General features: G+C 42.4%; 2 protein-coding genes across 2 annotated transcripts in view; both read right to left on the minus strand.

Moving 5' to 3' along the window:
• osbp2b (oxysterol binding protein 2b) overlaps positions 1–2,334 on the minus strand; it is a 48,691-nt gene extending 46,357 nt beyond the window's left edge. Inside the window, exon 1 of the mRNA XM_023413560.2 lies at positions 1,969–2,334. Coding sequence (XP_023269328.1) covers positions 1,969–2,126 — 158 coding nt within the window. The 5' untranslated portion in view covers positions 2,127–2,334. The remainder of the gene's footprint in view (positions 1–1,968) is intronic.
• Positions 2,335–3,580: 1,246 nt separating this feature from the next.
• rasl10a (RAS-like, family 10, member A) lies at positions 3,581–17,765 on the minus strand. The gene is made up of 3 exons (XM_023413462.2): positions 16,718–17,765; positions 8,901–9,025; positions 3,581–5,650 (listed from the first exon to the last, which is right to left on the minus strand). Exons 1-3 carry the CDS (start codon positions 16,931–16,933, stop codon positions 5,380–5,382), a joined length of 612 nt encoding a protein of 203 aa, XP_023269230.1. The 5' UTR covers positions 16,934–17,765; the 3' UTR covers positions 3,581–5,379.
• Positions 17,766–19,697: the final 1,932 nt, after the last annotated feature.

Below are 19,697 nucleotides of genomic sequence, written 5' to 3' on the forward strand. Positions count from 1 at the left end.
AGTCAAAATGTTGCCTTGCAGTCGGAGGACCCAGATTCAAACCCTCATACTGACAAGAATTCACCCGACAGAAGAGACTTTAAACAAGGCAGTGAATCCCTTCCTGCTTCATAGCTGATTTTGAGACCTAAACTCCCAGTGAAAGATGACATTTGAAAAGACAATTATCCTGGAGGGATCAGCTTAGTGTCATATTAATCATTTTTATTACTACAAGCAATTATAGTTTGAAATAACACGTTCAGCTGGAAGGTAGAGGCTTTTTAAATAATTTCTGATTCAAGAAGGCGTTTAAACTTCACAGCCTCAGCTCTGACTAATAGTACTGTTAGCAGAGGAGGTTGGGTGCACCTTCATTCTGCTGTGAACCATTTAATTAGGAAAACTGGGTCAGACAGGGTGAACAAGTGTTGCAACAAATATTTCATTTCTCCTTTTATGTGGACCATGTGTATAAGCACGAGGTTCAGGGCTTCATGGTGAGCCATCATTAATTGCTTCATATACATTCGATAGTGCAAAAGGTCCAAAGGTTGAGTCTATTCATGAATAGATTTTCTTGCAAGATGGATACTTTGAAGCTAAACATGACAGGACTCAATATTAAGTTTAAATTGGTAAATGTGCACCAAGGGCAGTGTGATCTAGAAGGTGACAGAGCAAAGTGTTTCACTGTTGACAAAAGCAGTTAAGTAGCAGCGACCAAGCTGGATAAACATGAAAAAGCCGTGCAATGAAGGCAATGAAAACAGTCAAGCTCTTGTATGACAAAATAATCACAACTTGGAGGTCTACTTATTGCTGTTTCAAAGCTTCCAACCACATCTCAGTGTCTTCATCAATAAATAAAACTGGCTGGCTCAAAGTGAACCTGAGAGTTGAGCTTATTTTGTCACACATACCGATCTCAAGGTCAAGACTGAACTTCCTCAGACTGGACAATGTGACAGTTAATTCACCTGCTTCCAAGTTTGTAACATTAGACTGACAAGAGAAGAGAAGCTGTTGTTGTTTTGGGGGGAAATTGAGTTAGATTTGCTTTAGACATTCAAAGAACAAGACTTGTTTATAAGAAAATACTTGTTGAACTCAACTTTCTCTCATGACCTAGTAGGTTTTCATTCACCTTTATAGTCTACAGGACACTTATGTGTTGAAGAAAACTGAGTGTGTTAAGGACTAAATATTTGTCACCAGCAACTGGACAAGCCTTAGGATCCATTCATTGTTTCCATGTTGTGCCTGTACACCCACACCTGTGGAAACATGACTCCCTTGCGGGAGGCACCTGAGCCACAGGTGTTGGGCTGTCGTATGGCCAAACTTAGCTCACAGTTTGCAACTGTGAGATCAGACTGAAGACAGACTGAAAATGACAGCAACCATCTCCAAAACACTGTCTCGTTACACTGATCATATACTGGGCAGCCCTGTGACGTTAGCTGATGCAATGAATGAATGAATATCGCAGAGTTAAATGAAGCTCATAAAGAATAATGTTTTTAAACAGTGAGATTAATAGTTTAAAAGACAATAATTAGCACGTTGACTTTATTTACGATACGTTAAAAGAGCAGTCAGTGTTGTCGTGTTAGTGTCACTGTGGAGTGGACAGCTGGATCGTCTGCTGTCAGCAGTCCTACTGAGGCGACGGGCTAGCTTAGTTTGCTAGCAAACGTCGGTACTTGCTGTGGTAGCCACATTTTTGTCACTTTACCGAGTCGGAAGCCAAGATGCTATTGCTTGCTGTGTGTTGGTCTGTCTGTGTTGGTACCTTTCCACAACCCACAGTCAGTCAAAGTAAAACGAATATGTTTTGTCACTGTCAGCTTTAAGTAAACAGACGGCTTTAGCCCACTGCTAGCCAGCTGAGGCAGCCAGCTGTAATGATGCTCCGACACAGAAATATGACTCGGCTGTGCGCGTTGATTTTTGTGAAATGTTAAACTCTGCGTTGGCAAAATTTACCTGTAATATGAGAGCAGGCCATTGCTGAGGACAAACCATCGCCGCTGGTAGCCTTTCAAATAGTTCGTCCATTTAAAAAGCCAGCCTTTGTAAGTATCCGACCCTGGTGCCGGGGCCGCGGCAGAGGCGGATGCCGAGCCCTTCCCTTGCTCGCTCATCCTCCGCTCCGCCGCACGCCGAGGGGTGCAGGATAAACCGGGGACAGCGGGGACAGAGACACTACCCCACGCGAACTACCTGGGCAAGGAGGTCAGCGCTTACGAAAGAGCTCGACGGAGTGGGGGTCCGGTCTGGGCCGACAGAAACCACGGTGAACCCCCTTCACATGACGCCGGAGGAAGGACGAGAAGTGATGCCAAGACAGTTTGCTGATGCAGACTGCAGAGGATTCAGAGCACAGAGCTGCGCTGGGTAGAAAGGAAATTCCTTACATGGCCTCCACATTTTCTGATAAGGCTGTCACCAAACCAAGAGTGATTTCCATGACGACAGAGCCAAACAGTTTATGGCTGTAATTATAGAAGGAAACGGCTACTAACCTGGCCTTTCATATAGTATATGTGTGAATGGTAATATCCGCTCTATCAATTCAAGTCTATGGTTCCGACCTGCACCACGTGATGTTGTTATCTAAACATTCCTAAACATTTGACATGCGGTTTGGCTGCTGATTCCAGATCTGATACCAGTCAGATGAGTAGACTCTACGCAGTACAGACCATTACATGTTATATGCAGCAAACACACACACACACACACAGACACACATAAATACACTGACTGATATCAATACACAGCAGTGATAAGCTTCCCTTTCACCTGTGAAGATCTTCTTAAATCTAAGGAACCCTGAATTCATTACAGTATGGGGTCACATTAGGGATCAGGTGATGAACTACATGATCAGAGGGATCCATGTCTGTATTCCACAAAACTGGATTGCCAAGCAGAGCCCAGACCTCCAGGGGACCCAAATGCCCCAGAGCCATTGCCTGTTGATTGATCTTTGTTGTTTCCTGCATTAATCTTATCCTATGTCATAATTTTAACTTCGTAACTTTAGTTCATATTGTGCTGATATGGTGCATATTCTCAACTGAAATGACGATGATGATGATGAATGAATGAATGATGATTGGCATTTGTGTTTTTATTTAGGAATTGACACTGGGCTGTAGATAAAGGGATAAGAAGATCAATAATGGCCCAGCAACAAACTCTTGCCCTTGGGGTCCATGACAGGTTACTGCAGCCATATTACCCGCAAGAAAAAGTAGAGGAGGGGTGACCTGAAAAATCCTCATCTTTTGACTCTCCATCACTTTACCATCAATCAGCCACAAATTTATAAATTGATGCTTGTCATTATCACACCATTAATTAAAGTAGGTCAGTTATTACATTAGGGTGATCAGCAGATGATCATCTGGTCCTGTTGCACACAATAAAGTATGCATTTTCAGCAAAACTCAAAAAAACAACTGGAATCTGATCCATCCTCTGCCTCCAATTAGACTCCTGATGACATCACTTTACCACAAGATGGCAATGTTGTCAAAGTGGTTTATGTGGTGTAACTGTCTCACAGGATTGAAAAGTGACCAGAGAAAGGTTGCTGTTCTCAAATGCATTTAATAATAAAACAAAATTACCCACAGTACTAACACAGTAAAAATAAATACAAGTAATGTTTCTGATAAAAAACTGTAGCCCTTTTTATTTGGAAACGCGCACACAAACAAACTGATGAGAACTCATGCTACACACAGTTGCTTTCTAATGTATCTCTGCTACATATTTCATTTTTTACTAGAAAAACAAAATACTAACACACCCATCTGCCCTGATTGAAGGGTTCAAAACTACATCTCGGAGAGAATCATGAGCTTGTGCTCTCACATGCCAGTGAAAAACGACCACATTCACTCCACTCAGCTGCTCATTACAGTGTCAGAAAACCATGTATTACAAAAAATAAACACAATATCACATTTTCACATCAGTGCAATTAAACCCTGACCCGTTGGCTCTACCAACAAAAGCATGCAAGTCAATTACTCTAAAAATCACTCTTATATACAATAGGTCTGCTTACTTTCAGTGCAGCCATATTCACAAAGTACCTAGCCTAGGCCTAATCAAATGAAAAAGCAACTGTTAATCTCACAACATTACCAATTAGATACTATTCAGATACTGATATGAAAGCTTTATTAAGGTTCCCTGTGTGTCTGTGATGTACTAATGGGGTGTTTCGTGGAAGTCATTGAGCTATGCCTCGTTTCTGCAGGATATCTGAGCACGAGTGGATTACATCTACTGTGTGAGGCATTTTTAATATAACATGGTGATACATATAGTCAGACAGGACATCCTTGTGGGATTTTATTGCTCCTTCCTAATCTAAAGCTTCAACATCTGTCTCTTATCTTGCTGTGTCTGTCCCTTGCTTGCCTGAATGTCAGCTATCAAACCTGCCTTTCTCTGTCTCCATCTCCCTCACCCTCTCTCTCACACACACACAAACACACACACACACACACACATACTGCGTGTACAGGTTCTTGTTTCAGGCTCTGCAGCCTCCTGCAGGTCCCCAGTTCCCTGGATTTAATGTATTCATCAGAAACAGACACTGAGTGAGGGGAGGGAGCAGATTAAAGTCCTACAGTACATCATGATAAGGGACTGCAGTATTTTCTGCTGCAAGACAACCTTAAAACACCCTTCATCTGAACAAACAGCTTTTACCCTAGGCCAAGTTTGTAATGGGGACAGGGAAAGAAAAGAACGTAGGCTACTTCTCACAATCTAAAATTAAACACCATCTAATCATATCTCTACACACCAGATAATCTCACCAGAATGGAATATGTTTTTCTCTTTATCTATTCTATCTTGTCGACCACTGCTCTCAAATAAATCCAAATATGTCCGGTACAAGCGTCTGCTGTTGACCTTACTGACTATGACAAATTCAAAGGAAGACTGGATGATATTGCTGCCTCTTCATTTTGAGTCTCACTAACACAGCTTCCATCCTTTTAGACCCAGATACAGCCACAAGACAATCCTCAACAAGACCTGCTGCAGCCTCAAATACCTGCCTGTCTAAGTGACGTGAGAAATATAACTGTGCTATGCTAATCATATTGTTTTTCACCTGCGTCCCCTCATACCTCCTTCCTTGCATCTACACATTTAGCAGAATTTGTCTAGGAAGTGGTCGGATGACCATGTGTGAAATTTCAGTGTCTTTTACAGCGCAAGTCTAATAAACCTCATTTTGAAAAATCAGCTCAGTAAAGCAGGAGGCCACAGGGTATTTTTTTCCAGCCATTTAGATAACAAGTCCTTTTCTCCACTGCCGCTCCACGTCTGAGGTGAGAGGGGTGGAGGGAGCTCTCAGGGTCACATGATGGTGCAGCGATTCCTCTGTAGCGCCCCCTGCAGACGGATGGAGGTGTGGTTCTGGCGCATGCCCCGCGCCACAGCGATGCCCAGCAGCTCTTTGAAGAGCAGGACTACATGCCAGTTAAACTTGGCAGAGCACTCCACATAACCGCACTTCCACGTCTTCTTCACCAGGACTGACACTGCCCTGCGAGGCATGAAGCGCTGCCGCTGCAGATCTCTCTTGTTGCCCACCACCAGGATTGGCACCTCGCTGCTGCTGCCTTCCCTGCAGGAGCATGTGAAAGTTATAAAAAAAAAAAAAGGAAAGAAAAAAGGTTAGTTTCAAAAAGCACAGTTATCGTCATGGTGTTTGTCACAGTGGTTGGTTGGGCGTGTGCAAGATGTCTACGTGCAGTTTTTCCTTTCTTCTGAGGTGTGCGGGGGCGGACTGGAGGATTAGAGCTCACAGGCTCAAGGGGCCTCCCACCACACTCTGCAGTGGCTGGTTCACAGCATTATGAAGTGTGAAAATGTACGCAAGCCAGAGATAGGCATAAATTAGTGGCTGAAGACTTGTGTTTGTATTATTTACCCCTACAGTGTTAACGATAAGCATCAACATCTAAGATGATGTCATCAAGTCCAACTGTTTTCCAGTAACACCTGATTGGTGATGCTTTGGAATCAAATCAAGTTTACTAGGGCAATGTAGATAAAAGTAGCTACTGGAGGAAATTAAATTGGATTGTAGAGCAAATACTATGAAGGCAATAAGGCTGATTATATAAATAGGATTTCTAACAATAAGATTAATTTATACTCTGTAGTTGGGGAGCCAAAGTCACTGGAGCTGGAAGCTTTAATTGTTATGTTCTCATGAAAAATAATAATATTAGCATATGAGTTATATAAAAGAAAATGGTAGTATGTCAAGTTGAATTCACAGAGGACTAATAAATCAGGTGCATTATGAGACTTGAAGGAGCAGTGATGTGTTTAAGCACAAGACATCTGCTGACTTGCTGAGCTCAGCGTCAGCTGAGGTATGAATCGTTAAAGCTGCTGCGTTAACAATTCATCTCTTCCTCTTGTACTGAATATTGTTTTCTTTTTTTTGCCTCATCTTCTGACAAGGACTTGCATACATATGCATATTATCACATCTGCCTTAACAGATGGACAGCTCAATAGAAAATATAATAGAGGCAGAGAGATACAGTTGTTTGATAAATTAGACTAAAAACCCACAAAAAGATGTCGTAGTAAGGTGTTGTTTCACCACGAGCCTCCAGAACAGCTTCAGCGCTCTTTGTGAGAGATTCTCCTGCTGTGTGGAGCTCTACTGGAGGGATTAACATCATCTTTATCTAACATATTCCCTCATTTGGTGATGTGGCAGAGAACACTGTCTGACTGCAGTGCTGCTCAAAAATCCCTAGGTGTTCAGATGGGTTAAGATCCGGTGACTGCAAGGGCCATAGCATGAGACTCTCATCATTTTCGTGCTTATCAAATCGTTCAGTAACCCCCTGTGCACTTGCATGAATGCACTTACATGCACACTTGTATCCAAGTCTTGATGTTGTTTTTTGAAGTATCCAAGCTATGTGATGTGTCCGTAACCATCATACAGCATAGCATAGCATATCCAGATTTCTGTTCATTACGTCAAGATGATAAACAATGTAATGCTGGTCTACACCCTGAAGTTAAAGTCTGACACTGGTAATGTGGAAGATAAACTGATCTGAACTGAACTTAACATGCAGAAGCTGAAACTGAGCTCATCCTGTGCTGTTGTTCGGCAACAGCCCTGCTGTCGTATGGCAAAACAGTTGAATCTGTCTCCACTCCTGCTGGAACGCAACATGGCTTCATTTGGCAAGGACCTGTGCTGGCCAATCAAATACAGTACGTGCAAGTACTCTGTAATGTGAACGCTTTATTTCTGTTGTTTACCTGGCGATTGTGGCAACAAAACATAAAACAACGGACGCTGTAACAGCACAAGTTGTTGTGCAGTGTTTTGGAGTCTTATACAGTTTTAAATGTATTTCTATCTATTCAAACAGGAGTGTGTGCCTGAACCAACACACCCGACCAGCACACCTTCTTGCATTTTTTAAACCCAGGGTAGTTACAAAAATTGGGTGAAAGACACACCTGCACCACCAGAAAGAATCAGAAGCCTGGACACTGTATGATCTTGTGTACAGAGATATGAATAACCAGGATAAGACTTGAAAACCGGGATACCAGAGCAAATGTGAACGCCATCACTCTCATACTTCCTTTAATTTGTCACATGCATGTGTGGTAGAATTTTGAAGCCCTGCAGCAAAGTTATTAAAGATGTGGACTTGAAAAACATCTCACTTTTCTCCTTTTCACAGGTTGTGCTCACATAACAGACTTAAAAATATCTCCACGCATATCTGCTCAAGCTTGAGTGTTTTAGCACATCGTGATGTACTGTATGTGTAGGAGTGTGTGCATGCATCTGTTTGTGAGAATTGGGGGAAACTTTACAGAAGCACTGGAGGGACACAACACTGTCACAGACTTCACTGAACTGAAGGTAGGAAGGCCAACAAAAATAGAGCAGAAAAATAAGGTTATTCTGTCACTGAACAGATTTTGTCTGAAGAAATTTGAGGAGTATTTCAAGTATTTTAAGCATATTTTTTTAAGTTGAGTAAAATGAACAGATAAATTCATTATAGTTGACATCTACACTACAGCCACCATGAGCTGCAACAGCTTCCATTATTCATGATTTCAGTTTAAATAAAGTATCTGACGCTTCTCCACTCTTCCATCTCCTCCTCCAGTCTGAACGCAGATCTTTGTCCTATGATTACACATTTCTCCTGTTTTCCATTCCTCTTGCATCCACCATTTCTTCCCCAGCTGCTGGCGATAATGGTTTTCTCTCATGGGCCAGTAAGGTGGGGATGAACTGTGCAATGGCAGTTTGGTCATGTGCAATATAGCTGAACAAATGAGGCCACTCATCGTACCTTTCAATATGTAAATATATGCAGGTATGCCAACAACGAAGATGATAGAGTAGATGATGCCTTTTCATTGGTCTTTTTTCCCAGTTATGATGGTTCAAAACCAGCAAAGAGACCTGTACTATATGTTATGTCCCTCTGGTTGTCAAGCCCCCTGTCTTTTGCTGCTGTACTCTGTCCAATAAAAGCTGAGATATCCTAAAAAATAATCTTTAAATCACTAGTGACATCTCAGGCGGCTCTCATGCAGCAACGCCAGAATCAAATGTTATTACTAAACTGTCAGGATTCGCGGAGGAGTGTGCTGAATTAAAAGATATCACCACAACCAGACTATCTATCGCTGTCATACTGTCAAAAACGTATAATTGTAGGGCTTTGTGGCAGGACCGTTAAATTGCATGCTGTCTGGAGATGGGTGACATGGTGATGTCATTTGGAATAACCAGTGATGGTTAACCAGCTGTCTGTTGATGGGTGTATGTTCGGTCACAGTTGAGAGTGTGCTGTTGACCGTACCTGTGCTCCACTATCTGCTGTCTGATCATTTTGACGTATTCAAAGCTCTCCACGCAGCAGATGTCATACACCAGGATGTAGGCGTTGGCATTGCGAACACCTCTGCAGCGCAGATCCAACCACTCCTGGAGGACAGACACAAACAGATAAAAACATAAATATACAAATAAAATAATACTGTATGGCCAAGAGAAGCTCTAGGGATGGCATCAGTCTGTCAGTCGGTCCACCACTCTGGTCCAAAAGCTATATGGATTTTCATGAGAGGATTTGGTCCGTGGTGCCCAGAGGATTAACCCTAATGACCTTGGTGATTCTCTGATATTTCCACATAGTCCCACTTTGAGATTATATGTGGTTTTGAGTGAAATGTCTCAACAAGTAGTTTATGTCATGAAATTTGGTAGGGTACAGGTATTCATGCTCTCCTTGAGAGAAAATTTAATGACTTCTCTGATAGTGCCATCATCACATCAACTTTTAATAATCAAATACTTTGATTGATGATAAAACACTAATGGCATTCTCTTCAGCCTCAGCTTTGTGTTTACGCTGTAAATAGCAAATGTTAGCATGCCAGCCCCCTAAACTAAGATGGTAAATACTGGAAATATTCCCTGCTAAAGATCATTGATCATTGGCGAGCATGTTAGCATGCTGGTGTTAGCATTTAGCTAAAGGCACTGCTGTGCTGCCTCACAGAGCCACGAGTATATAATGCACCTACTTATAGAATACAATAATATTAGGGGGCAGCTAACTGAACAGCATGTGGCATGTGTTCCTGTAATTATTCTAAAGCACTGGCTCAGTGTCATAGTTCATCTGCCTCTGCTGCTTATCCTCTGTGAAAAAGTGCAGAGTCAACCAAGTCCTAGAGCTGGCATGGCTCTGGGAGTCTCACAGCTTAAAACAAAGTCATAAAACATGGCAGCTGGCCAGCAGAAAGCACTGCACAGTGTCCTTGCTACACATGTTCAAGGACAGCGACAGAGGTTACAGCTTATTAAAGATAAGCAAACACGCAAAAGGGAACAAATACTACTTGGAATTTTTTACTTTTGTTGCTGCTGGGCTACGCTTTGTGATTCAGTGCACATGCGGCAAACAGCAACATGTGTTTGATGGTAATGAGTTTCAAACTGTAATTAAAGCACATTGCAGAGGTGGGTTCATTTGCACCTTACTGGGGGACAGTTGCTTCATTAGAAACACGGTGACCCTTGCTGCTATTCACGCTGTGCTTTTCAGTGCTGAGTTCTCACCAACCCACCACCCTAACCACCTTTAACAGCATACAATGAATTTATAAGCATCTGATAAAGGGGGGAGGGGAAACAGAAGAACTTCAGGAGGTGGGAGGAAAAAATGTACTGATGGAGGGAAATGAGAAAACAAATGCAGCCCTGAGAGAATGTCGAAAAGATGAAAAAGGCAGCGGTGGATCAAGGGATGAATAGACATGGTGTCAAAATAACCTATGGTGTTCCTGAACACTGCTAATGGAGGGTCTGGAGATGGTGACTGTCAGGAACTGAACTCAATTTAATTCCATTCTGTTTTATTCTATTCTATTCTAGTTCATAATATTCCTTTTTGTTCTATCAGTACAAATCAATATAATTTATCAGGCAAACAGTGGACACTATGCTGGGAAACACATCTATTCACTTTAGTTTCCAGGACTTAGACGAGAAGATCCATAACACTCTCACATCTATACATTAAATATGAAGCTGGAGCCAGCAGCTGTTTAGCCTTGTTTAGCATAAAGACTAGAAACAAGGGGAAACATCTAGCCCAGGTAAAAATGGAAAGTTTTGGTTTTAGATGACTGGATGTGTGGCTGGATGCAATGACTAATATTAAATATTACTCCACATCTTCTCATCACACACTCACAAAAAAACATTTAGATCCAAGCATAATTCCATATTTGATCACCTTGTTTGTAAGCAAGCTGTTGTGTTTGATTTAGTAAATAATTTGGCTGTGTTCTTTTTTTTTTGACTGATGCACCTGCACCTTGGGCAGCTCTTTGGACCTTTGTTTGTTGCATCATGTTGCTTTGAAAACTCAGATATCAAAGTGCTGATTGTCAGATCTCTTTTCATTCTTATGCTTCTAATTAGCATCCAAGCTAATGTGACCCTCGTTTGTGGAAGTGTTTGCAATGAACGGTTTGCTACAGTATTAAAGTCATTCTCCATGTGCTGTTTACATTAGCTCTTCTACCTCCTGCAGCAGCTTGTGCAACTTGAAGGAGGAATGTGAGAAATGTAATTACATTGCTCTCAAGGTTGGATAAAATATGCTTTTCAAATCAACGTACTGCGCAGGCAGTCTGTGCAAATAAAATCATCTGATAATTTGTGACAGGGGAGGCTAAGGGAGCAGGCGATGATCAGTGTAACTTCTAACGCTAACACATCTGTGCCAGTGTAATCTGCCTTCATTCAGTTTGGAAGAGGGCATTTGTCGGTTTGTGTGTAGGTGAGTGTGAGGAAGAAACAGCCTCACACATCACCACGGAGATAATGAGGCCAATCAGCCATGGAGACAAACATGTGGCGTGAAGATCGCTGCAATCAAAAGTGGAAGAGAGGGCAAAGGGAGGAAGTAAGGGGGGCAGTGTGTTGTAAAAACTGCTTGAAAGTGTGATTATTTTCTTTTTCTATCCAGGTTGAATCTGTTGTCAAAGACAGGGAAAAACATGTCACAGACGGTATGATTTCTACTGCCATTACGTCTTGTTGTCAAGAGTCTAAAACAATTTAAATCCAAAGTCATGTCAAGCAGGCCTCAGAAAATATTAATAATTAATAATAATAATAATAATATTAATATTTTTGCCAAACAAACAAAACATATGCCATGTCATATCACAGCATATCATCACAACTCACTCTTTTCTGATAATTGAGGCTATTGATGCACACTGGCTTCAGTTGCAGCCTCATATCCCTGGGGCTAAAAATAGCTGCTTGTGTTCTCATCCCATATCTCTTTGTCATCCAAGTCCTGTTTTAAAATGTGGAGGAGGGGCTAGAAACAGCAACACCACTTCTCTAAAACACAAACATGAAACACAGGCAAAACAAGGAAATTAAGAGTGACTGTCCAGTAAGCCAATACAGTAAGGAAATACAAGACAATACATAGCTGATAAACTGAAATCAAAGAAATTTAAAATGCATGTGTGGGCATGTTTATTTGTGCGTGCTTGCAGGATGTGAGAATGTGCTTGTGGGAGCGTGAATGTGAAGTGTGGTGCCACTGTCTGTATCCTCCAGTCGGTCTTCTTAACACGGCGCAGAAAAAGAGCATCTCATCTTTCACTCCTCACGAGCCAAACAGATCATGTTTCCTTGACAACTGCAGGCCGTGGTCAGTTTGCAAAAGGCTATGACAAAACCGTCGTGTCTCCTGATATAAGGGAAAGCAGCTTAATGGTTATGATTGGTTGTGATGGATCAATACTGAAGCACAGGAGGGAGGCTGGTGTAACCTAGTAGGGGATGGGTGCTGAGTAATTATCAGAGATATGTCACACATAAGCCATGCTGGCTGATTTGCAATTAATATCTATTATATCCCCTGGGGATGAAATTGCTATTACTCACTGATGAACTAATGATACCAGGAAAATCATTAAAATCTTTAGGTTTTATTGTCCTTTTCAGTAAATCACTTTGACGTGACATGGAGAGGATGGTCTGTTGCTGGTTTCTCTCACTCACACATAGAATCACAAAGAAAGCAATCAAGTAACTCTGGGAAATAGAGTCATGAATTGTTGATCCTTGAAAAAGGAGCTAACAAGGATTTTACACAAGTTGAAACAGCTTGAAAGGAATAGTTCAACATTTTCAGAAATACGCTTATTTGCTCTCTAGCTGAGAGTTAGATGAGATGAGTAATACCGTTTCTCATTAGATATGATGCTAGAGCCAGCAGCTGGTTAGCTCAGTTTAGCATAAAGACTGGAAGCAGGGGGGAAACAGTTAGCTTTGCTCTGTCTGAAGCTTATGAAATCCATCTACTAGCAGCTCGATTCCTTGGCTGAGGGCAGTGACAACTTAATATTTTTAAACTTTGATTTTTGCCAGTTTAAAGGTCTACTTGTAAGTTTTCTCTGCCACTGAACGTGGTTACTTGCCAGGAGCAGGTGGTGGTGATTGTCGCTTGACAAGAGTTGCCTTTATAATAAAAGAGGTTATAATACACCCTCTGAGCAGCGCTGTGTCTATGTCTTCAGGGTAGATTGGAGGCTTCAGTGAGTCGCTATCGGAGAGTGACAAGACGGGCCGGGGCTAGCTGGTTAGTGTGCTAACTCCAGTAGAAGAAAAGACATGATAGAGACAAGAGTTAATATTGGCATTGCTGTCCACTGCTAGAGACAGCTCTTGGCGCGTAAAATAATGAAGTTTGTTGCTGAATTCAGCTGTTAATGTTAACGTTGGCTAGGCAGACACACACTTAAAGGGTTTGTAAACCTCATGTGCGCTTCACAGATGCACACTTCATATCTCTATGCCGTCTGTGAGAGTCAAAATTACACAATGTATGACATGAGAAGCAATAATTTCCAGCCTGTTACCACAGACTGTATCAACAGAGATAACTGAGAAAAATGTCCAGACAGAGCAGGAGGGGGAGAGAGCATTTTGCGTGGGAGGAAGTCATGGAGATACATTGTGGCAAGAACAAAAAAATCTAAAAGAACAAGAAAAGTAATTTCTCCACTGTCGGGCTTAAAACCATCTGTCATTCCATCCTATTGACATACAGTGACAGATGCTCTCTATATGTAATACTCTCTTCAACAGACAGACATACCGTAAAGCAAACAAATCATTACACCATCACAACCTCACAGTGAAATAATAGAAACCGTGCCTGTCTCCAGCAATGGAGAAGACAAAAATGGCCGTCAATGTGGTTGAATTGGGGTCACAAGTAGCCTGCCAGAACATTACTGTTCTTCTTTCAAACATAATCTGAACTGATGAGAAATTGCCACACTGCACAAGCATGGAGGCGTACTGACTCACTCCATTCTGCAGCTTATTCATCACAAATTTCAGAGGACATTATACAACCTCATTTGGTAACCCTTACTTCAACAATGTCCATTAAACTCTGTGCAACCTTTCTAATTGAGTGCAGCAAAATGCCTACTGTCTCCTCTGTTGGTCTTTTATTCCCAGCTGTATTCTAGCAGGGAGCGGTGTTTTCATTCAATCTGCTGTGTACTGCAAATAAATTTCAATCAGGTTTCTTACCATTACAGCTAACCCAGGTTACATTTCTCTGCCCATGGGGTAAATATAGAGCAGGGCGCTGAGTCAAAACTGCTCTAACACTGAAAAGAGGACATCAACGACGAAGCAAGAGATCGAGGCTCAGAACAAGCAGGACATGACAGGAGTGGAGAAGAAAAAGTACAGCAGGCCTCTCAGGGTCGTTCCTCAGCAAATGAGTGACCATAAATCTGTCTGATAGAAATGTTGTGGCAGCACTCAGCTAATGGTTTTCTCTGCCTGCGTACCTTCCACAAATGGGCCTAACAAACAGTTGCCTTCTCATTGCACTACCATTGGAAAATGAGCATGAAATGTTCCCACGACATGATACAAGCACGATACCAAATGAAAGCCGTGTGAGCTTAATAGCTCTCTCATGTGACTCAACCTTAAGGACACACACACACACTTGCACTCCCACACATGAACTCATGAGATTCATCCTGTCCTATTCCTGCTTTCTGTTCACACTTACCAGCTTGTTCCCTAATGGGGGTTAAGCACCATTTAGCAGAAGAAAGAAAAAACTCAATCTCTGTGAAGAAAAGTGTCTTTACAAAAGGTCTCTGTGGGCAGGAAACAAAGCACTCTGTGGGCCTCTTAACACTTTCTAACAAAATGTTGAATCTGGTAGAGCAGCTACATCTAATTCTGCCGCCTGACAGGATGATGACTTTGGCCCCTCAGTTTCCCTGTCAGATGTTTTCTGTGTAAACGCCAGGGTTTCTGAGCGCACAGCAAGCCAACACTTTGGGAGGCCTCCCGCTCAAGCTGCTCTTTTTTTTTTTTTGTCTCCTCTTTGGCTTGATCCCTTTTTCTCAGTGGCACCTCGCTTGTGTGTGGCTATGTGTGAGACCGTAGGGGAGAAAAGGAGGGAAATATTCAGCAGCAGCCGCAGCTGCGGTCAGCTTGGTGTTGTGACCTTGGAGATTTCCACTGTATATTGAAAGCATCACAGCCTGTCCACCCTGGCTGCAATGGACAGGAGCCAAGACACACCACAAGCCAAGAGAGACTTGGAGTCAGACGCACTCTTTCCATACCCAAGGACATTTCACACTCATCCAGACACACTCCAAATCCATACATTTTTAACGAAAACAAGAGAACTTTACCAAGAGGCATTTTTGTCCTAAAGGTTAGGATTTTCAAGTCTTTTTTATAGCAATGCTCACATTCCCAAATGTGCACTGAAACTGTAAGACCCTACTGGCCTGGAAGACATCCCTTCTTATAGCAGTTTCAATTTAAGTGATAGGAAACAAAATCCAAATTTCTCATCCTATGCAAAAATGTATAAGTTCAGCTGTAGCTAATATGAAGCTTCAGCAGTCTGATTTAGACAAATCAAGTCGGTTTCTTACAACATTAGTACTTTACTCTTTTTAGTACACAATTCCCTCTTTGTGTTTCCACAGTGGAGGAATAATTATGCAAAGACAGAATTTTGGACTAAAATGACTGAAAACTTAAAAAAAAACAAAAAAAAAAAAAAACAACACTTCATAAAACCTATTCGGACTGTTGAAGCCCCATGTTGGCTTTAGCTGAACTTTGAAATACACTGTTACACAGAATGAGGACTGTCTCCACATCACTTGCATTGAAAATGCAAGAAGGAATCGCTCTAGGGCTCCTATGGACAGGAGGAATAATTACAGCATCGAATAAGACTTTTAATATGGTCATTTGAGTATTTTCTTTAATCCTGTACTTTAAAGAAAAAACTCCCAGAGAAGAAAAAGCTGCAGTAAAGCCTGAGATAATTATTCAATATCCCTGATTCTTGGCAAGGAGGAAGACACAGCAACAAATCTGCTTTGCAAAGTGATTACAAACCTTGGGCATTTGGAGCTACAGTGCATTTTTGCTATGATCCTGTAATCAGATGTGTCTCCAACTAATGAGGTGCGGCATATGACCTGTGGCCATGAATAAAAGGGCAGTCTGTCTGTTCTATTTTTAAACTAGGGTTCAACCAGGTGTTGTGGCAAATGCCTGCAGCACAATCCTGCCATTACTTTCTGTGCATGCAAGCCAGATTCAACACAGCCACCACTGGCACAGTGAAATCCACTCATCTGAAGATATTAGACGTTGCTCTTAGTTAGGAGTCTGTAGAGGACATGGTATGATCAGTAAACAATATGCAAGCTGGCATTCCTTCCCTCCAGATGAGGGGGGTGGGAGAGAGAGGGAGAGAGAGAGAGAGAGAGAGAGAGAGAGAGAGAGAGAGAGAGAGAGTTTACAACGTCAAAGTGAGGCTCTCCAAGGCTTTAAGTCAGTCAGGTCTCCATAGCAACTACTAGACTAGGGACATCTGATAGTGATAGAAGAATAAATAAAATTGGTGGGTTTGTCTTTGAGCAATGCCAGTGGGCAGAGGTTCAATAAATGAGAGGTGGATTCAGGCAATGTGAGAATGGATCACCAAAGCTTGTGCAAATCCTCCTCTGATAAAGTTAAACCGGTTGGAAGTCTATCTTAATCCTGAGACAGAGACATTGGTACCTGGCTGGAGCTTGATGGAAAAGAGGAGATTGGCGGGACGTCCAAAATCTTCAGCTCATACATGTTCCCATTGAGTATGACGGAGGGTCTGTACACATATCTGGTCCTGGTCGGCGTGTACACCTCCGAGAAATCGTTATAGATGAACTGGCGGATTATAGAAGTTTTCCCCACTCCGGGAGCACCGATGACTGCGATACTCAGCGTCTCCACCATTCCTGGAGCACGAGTTCAGCACCATGGACAGCGACGACAACGACGACAGATGTGACCGTCCAGAAAGCACAGCTGGCCGCCGCCGCTGTTGTTATTGTTGCTGCTGCTCTGATGGAATTCAACCGCTGGCTCCTTTTAACCAGCAGCCTGTAAAATCACCTCACCTGGCTTCAACTGTGCGCAATTAAACGAATCAATGGCCGAATAAATCATCCAGCCGTCGAGCAGAGAGAAGAAACTTTAACTCCAGGCTGAGGGCGAAAAGAAAGAAGCCACGCAGCTTGGAGATTGTCAAAAATAAAGCTCAACCATGATCATGCAGATGGACGGGGTTTTCGCTGCTTCTGCAATCCAACACACAGATTGAAACTCTTGGTTTTCAGGGGACATCCCCAGGCGACCTCGTCGTCCCCAGAGAGGAAGCGTAAAAGTCCGTCCTTGTTGTCCCCACATGGACATAATCTCATCCAGGCTAGACTCTGACCTTGCCCACACGCACAGGAGTCATGTGTGTCTTCATTGATTATCTTCTCTGCACCTCTCAACAAATTTCCACCGATGCACCACCACCACCACCAACACCACCACAGCGCTCCTCCATCACAGGGAGGACGGGCGCGCAGCCGCCAGCCTCGAAAATAAGCTTTCCACCACGTGTTCTGAAATTTGATACAACCTCATAATCTTCTTCTTTTGGTCGATGGCAGAAAGATCCGTTCACATCTGTATGATTCAAGGGAGAGGAGGCAATCCACAAAGCCAGCAGACGTGCATTTTCTGTAAAGGCATCTGGAGCCTATTAACGAGCATTGTGTGTCTGCCGTTGGAGAGACATGAGCTGGTGAAGACTGCTCTCCCTCTCCCTCTCTCCCTCTCCCTCTCTCTCATCACTTGCAATATCCCCTGCCCTGCTCATCCAATAGGATCATGTCTTGTGCAAGGCGTGTGAGGGCGTTGAGCGCCTATACGGCGCAAATAAATGGCAGAGGAATAGGCCACACACCATACATCACTTATACATTATCTCAGTTTGAGGGTCATGGAGAAGCGGTGCAAGACTGAACATCATATCTCCGAGGGACACGGCTTATTATTGGTGAGGGTCCTCAGGCAGGGCAGGGACGATGTGTCCCATCAATCATTGCTGCATGGCAGCAGCACACAATGACCACAAATCCACTAGTGACAAGTCTGGGGAATAAACATGCAGACACTTTATGGTCCTTCAGAATAACTGGAGATGAGCTTGTATCCTCGGGAACAGTCCAATAAGAGCACGTGTTTTTACGTTTTAACTAATGGCTCCATCAATATCTTAATAATTTGTTTCATACTACTTTATTAGAGATTATTAAGAAAATAATTTTATGGTCCAGGTTGTGAACAGTCCTTTTGGTTGGATTACAATCAAGCAAAGTCGGAAACTGTGCTGGGCTCCCAAACCCTCAGGGGCCCCCGACACCCCAAGATTCAATGTGTGGCAGTTACTTTGTGGTAGTTTTAGCCACTGCAGTTATTTGGTAATTTGCACCACTTAAGCACAATAATCATATTAACTGTAACCCTGGTGTTTGGTAATAATGTGGTTATAAATGTTGGTAATCCATTAACAATAACTGATGGTTTCTTAGCTTCTGATAGGCCATCACGTCTGCAGTTATGAATGTTAGTCAGACGTTGAAGGGTTTTTTTGCAACAACCCTGAAAGTCTGCAGTTGTAAATATTTGATAAGTTGTTAATACATGAATTTTGGACAGGATTCTCTGCAGCCCTCATCCAGGGAAGTGGTCAAACAGAGGTCTTTTTTATCAACTGCTTGTAACAGAGCTACAAATCACTAGTAAGTTGCTTATTAGCTGTTACAAAAAGCCATTAATTACAATTTATAAACCTTTTTATAAAGGGTGCTTTTTAGAAAACTCAGACCCCTCAAATGAGGAATCTACAAATGTTGCTGCAAAGACATGAAAAGCCACATGATGAACGTCTTTACGTGTCAAAGCAAGAAAAATGTAATTGATTTCTTTTGTTGTCAACTGTGACCTGAATCTATAAGCGTACTCTCAGATATGCGCATGTGATGGTGTTCTATAAATACACTCAGCTCTAATGTCTGTTCCCTCCTGCACTGATTTTGCCTTTAAAGACAGACAGTGGAGCATCACATAGATCATATAGAGCAGATAATCTACTCAGCCTTCAGAGCATCATAATGCATCGAAAATGGATCGAGTCGTGAGTGACATTCAGGGCCATAGAGGACTCCTAAAATCTGGGGTCTTAAAAAACGTGGAGGGAGTTGACATTTTACAGCTGGATATATTTTGGATTATTGCAACTGCCCTTCACGTTGGGAAATAAAATGCACATATATTTGAATAACTCAATGACTGTATGCGTCTGTTACAGATGTTCTTGGACTCAAGTCTGTCTCTGGTCACACGATTGTAAATCTATTTTATAGTGTACAAATACAATGATTACTTCCTCGGTGTTTGTGGTGTGGAAATCAATAACCCTTCCATGATACAGACAGAGCCTTTGCCAAAATGCAATGCAGTGGTGCCCCCTGTTGGAATGCATTCATCACATAGGACCAATATTATAGATCGTTCATTAGTGGAAGTTGGAAATGTGTCACAGCTTTGCCCGACTGACTCCTCGCTGATCAGTAATCCTGCATCTGTGAACACAGTTGACCTTTGTCATTCACAGAAAAACAGATACCAGATGAGGGGTTTGTTTTTCCCACTGGGTCATGCA

Source organism: Seriola lalandi, unplaced genomic scaffold (genome assembly GCF_002814215.2).
Source record: "Seriola lalandi dorsalis isolate HSWRI2012SDOR001 ecotype SW California unplaced genomic scaffold, Sedor1 jcf7180002054517, whole genome shotgun sequence".
NCBI lineage: Eukaryota > Metazoa > Chordata > Actinopteri > Carangiformes > Carangidae > Seriola > Seriola lalandi.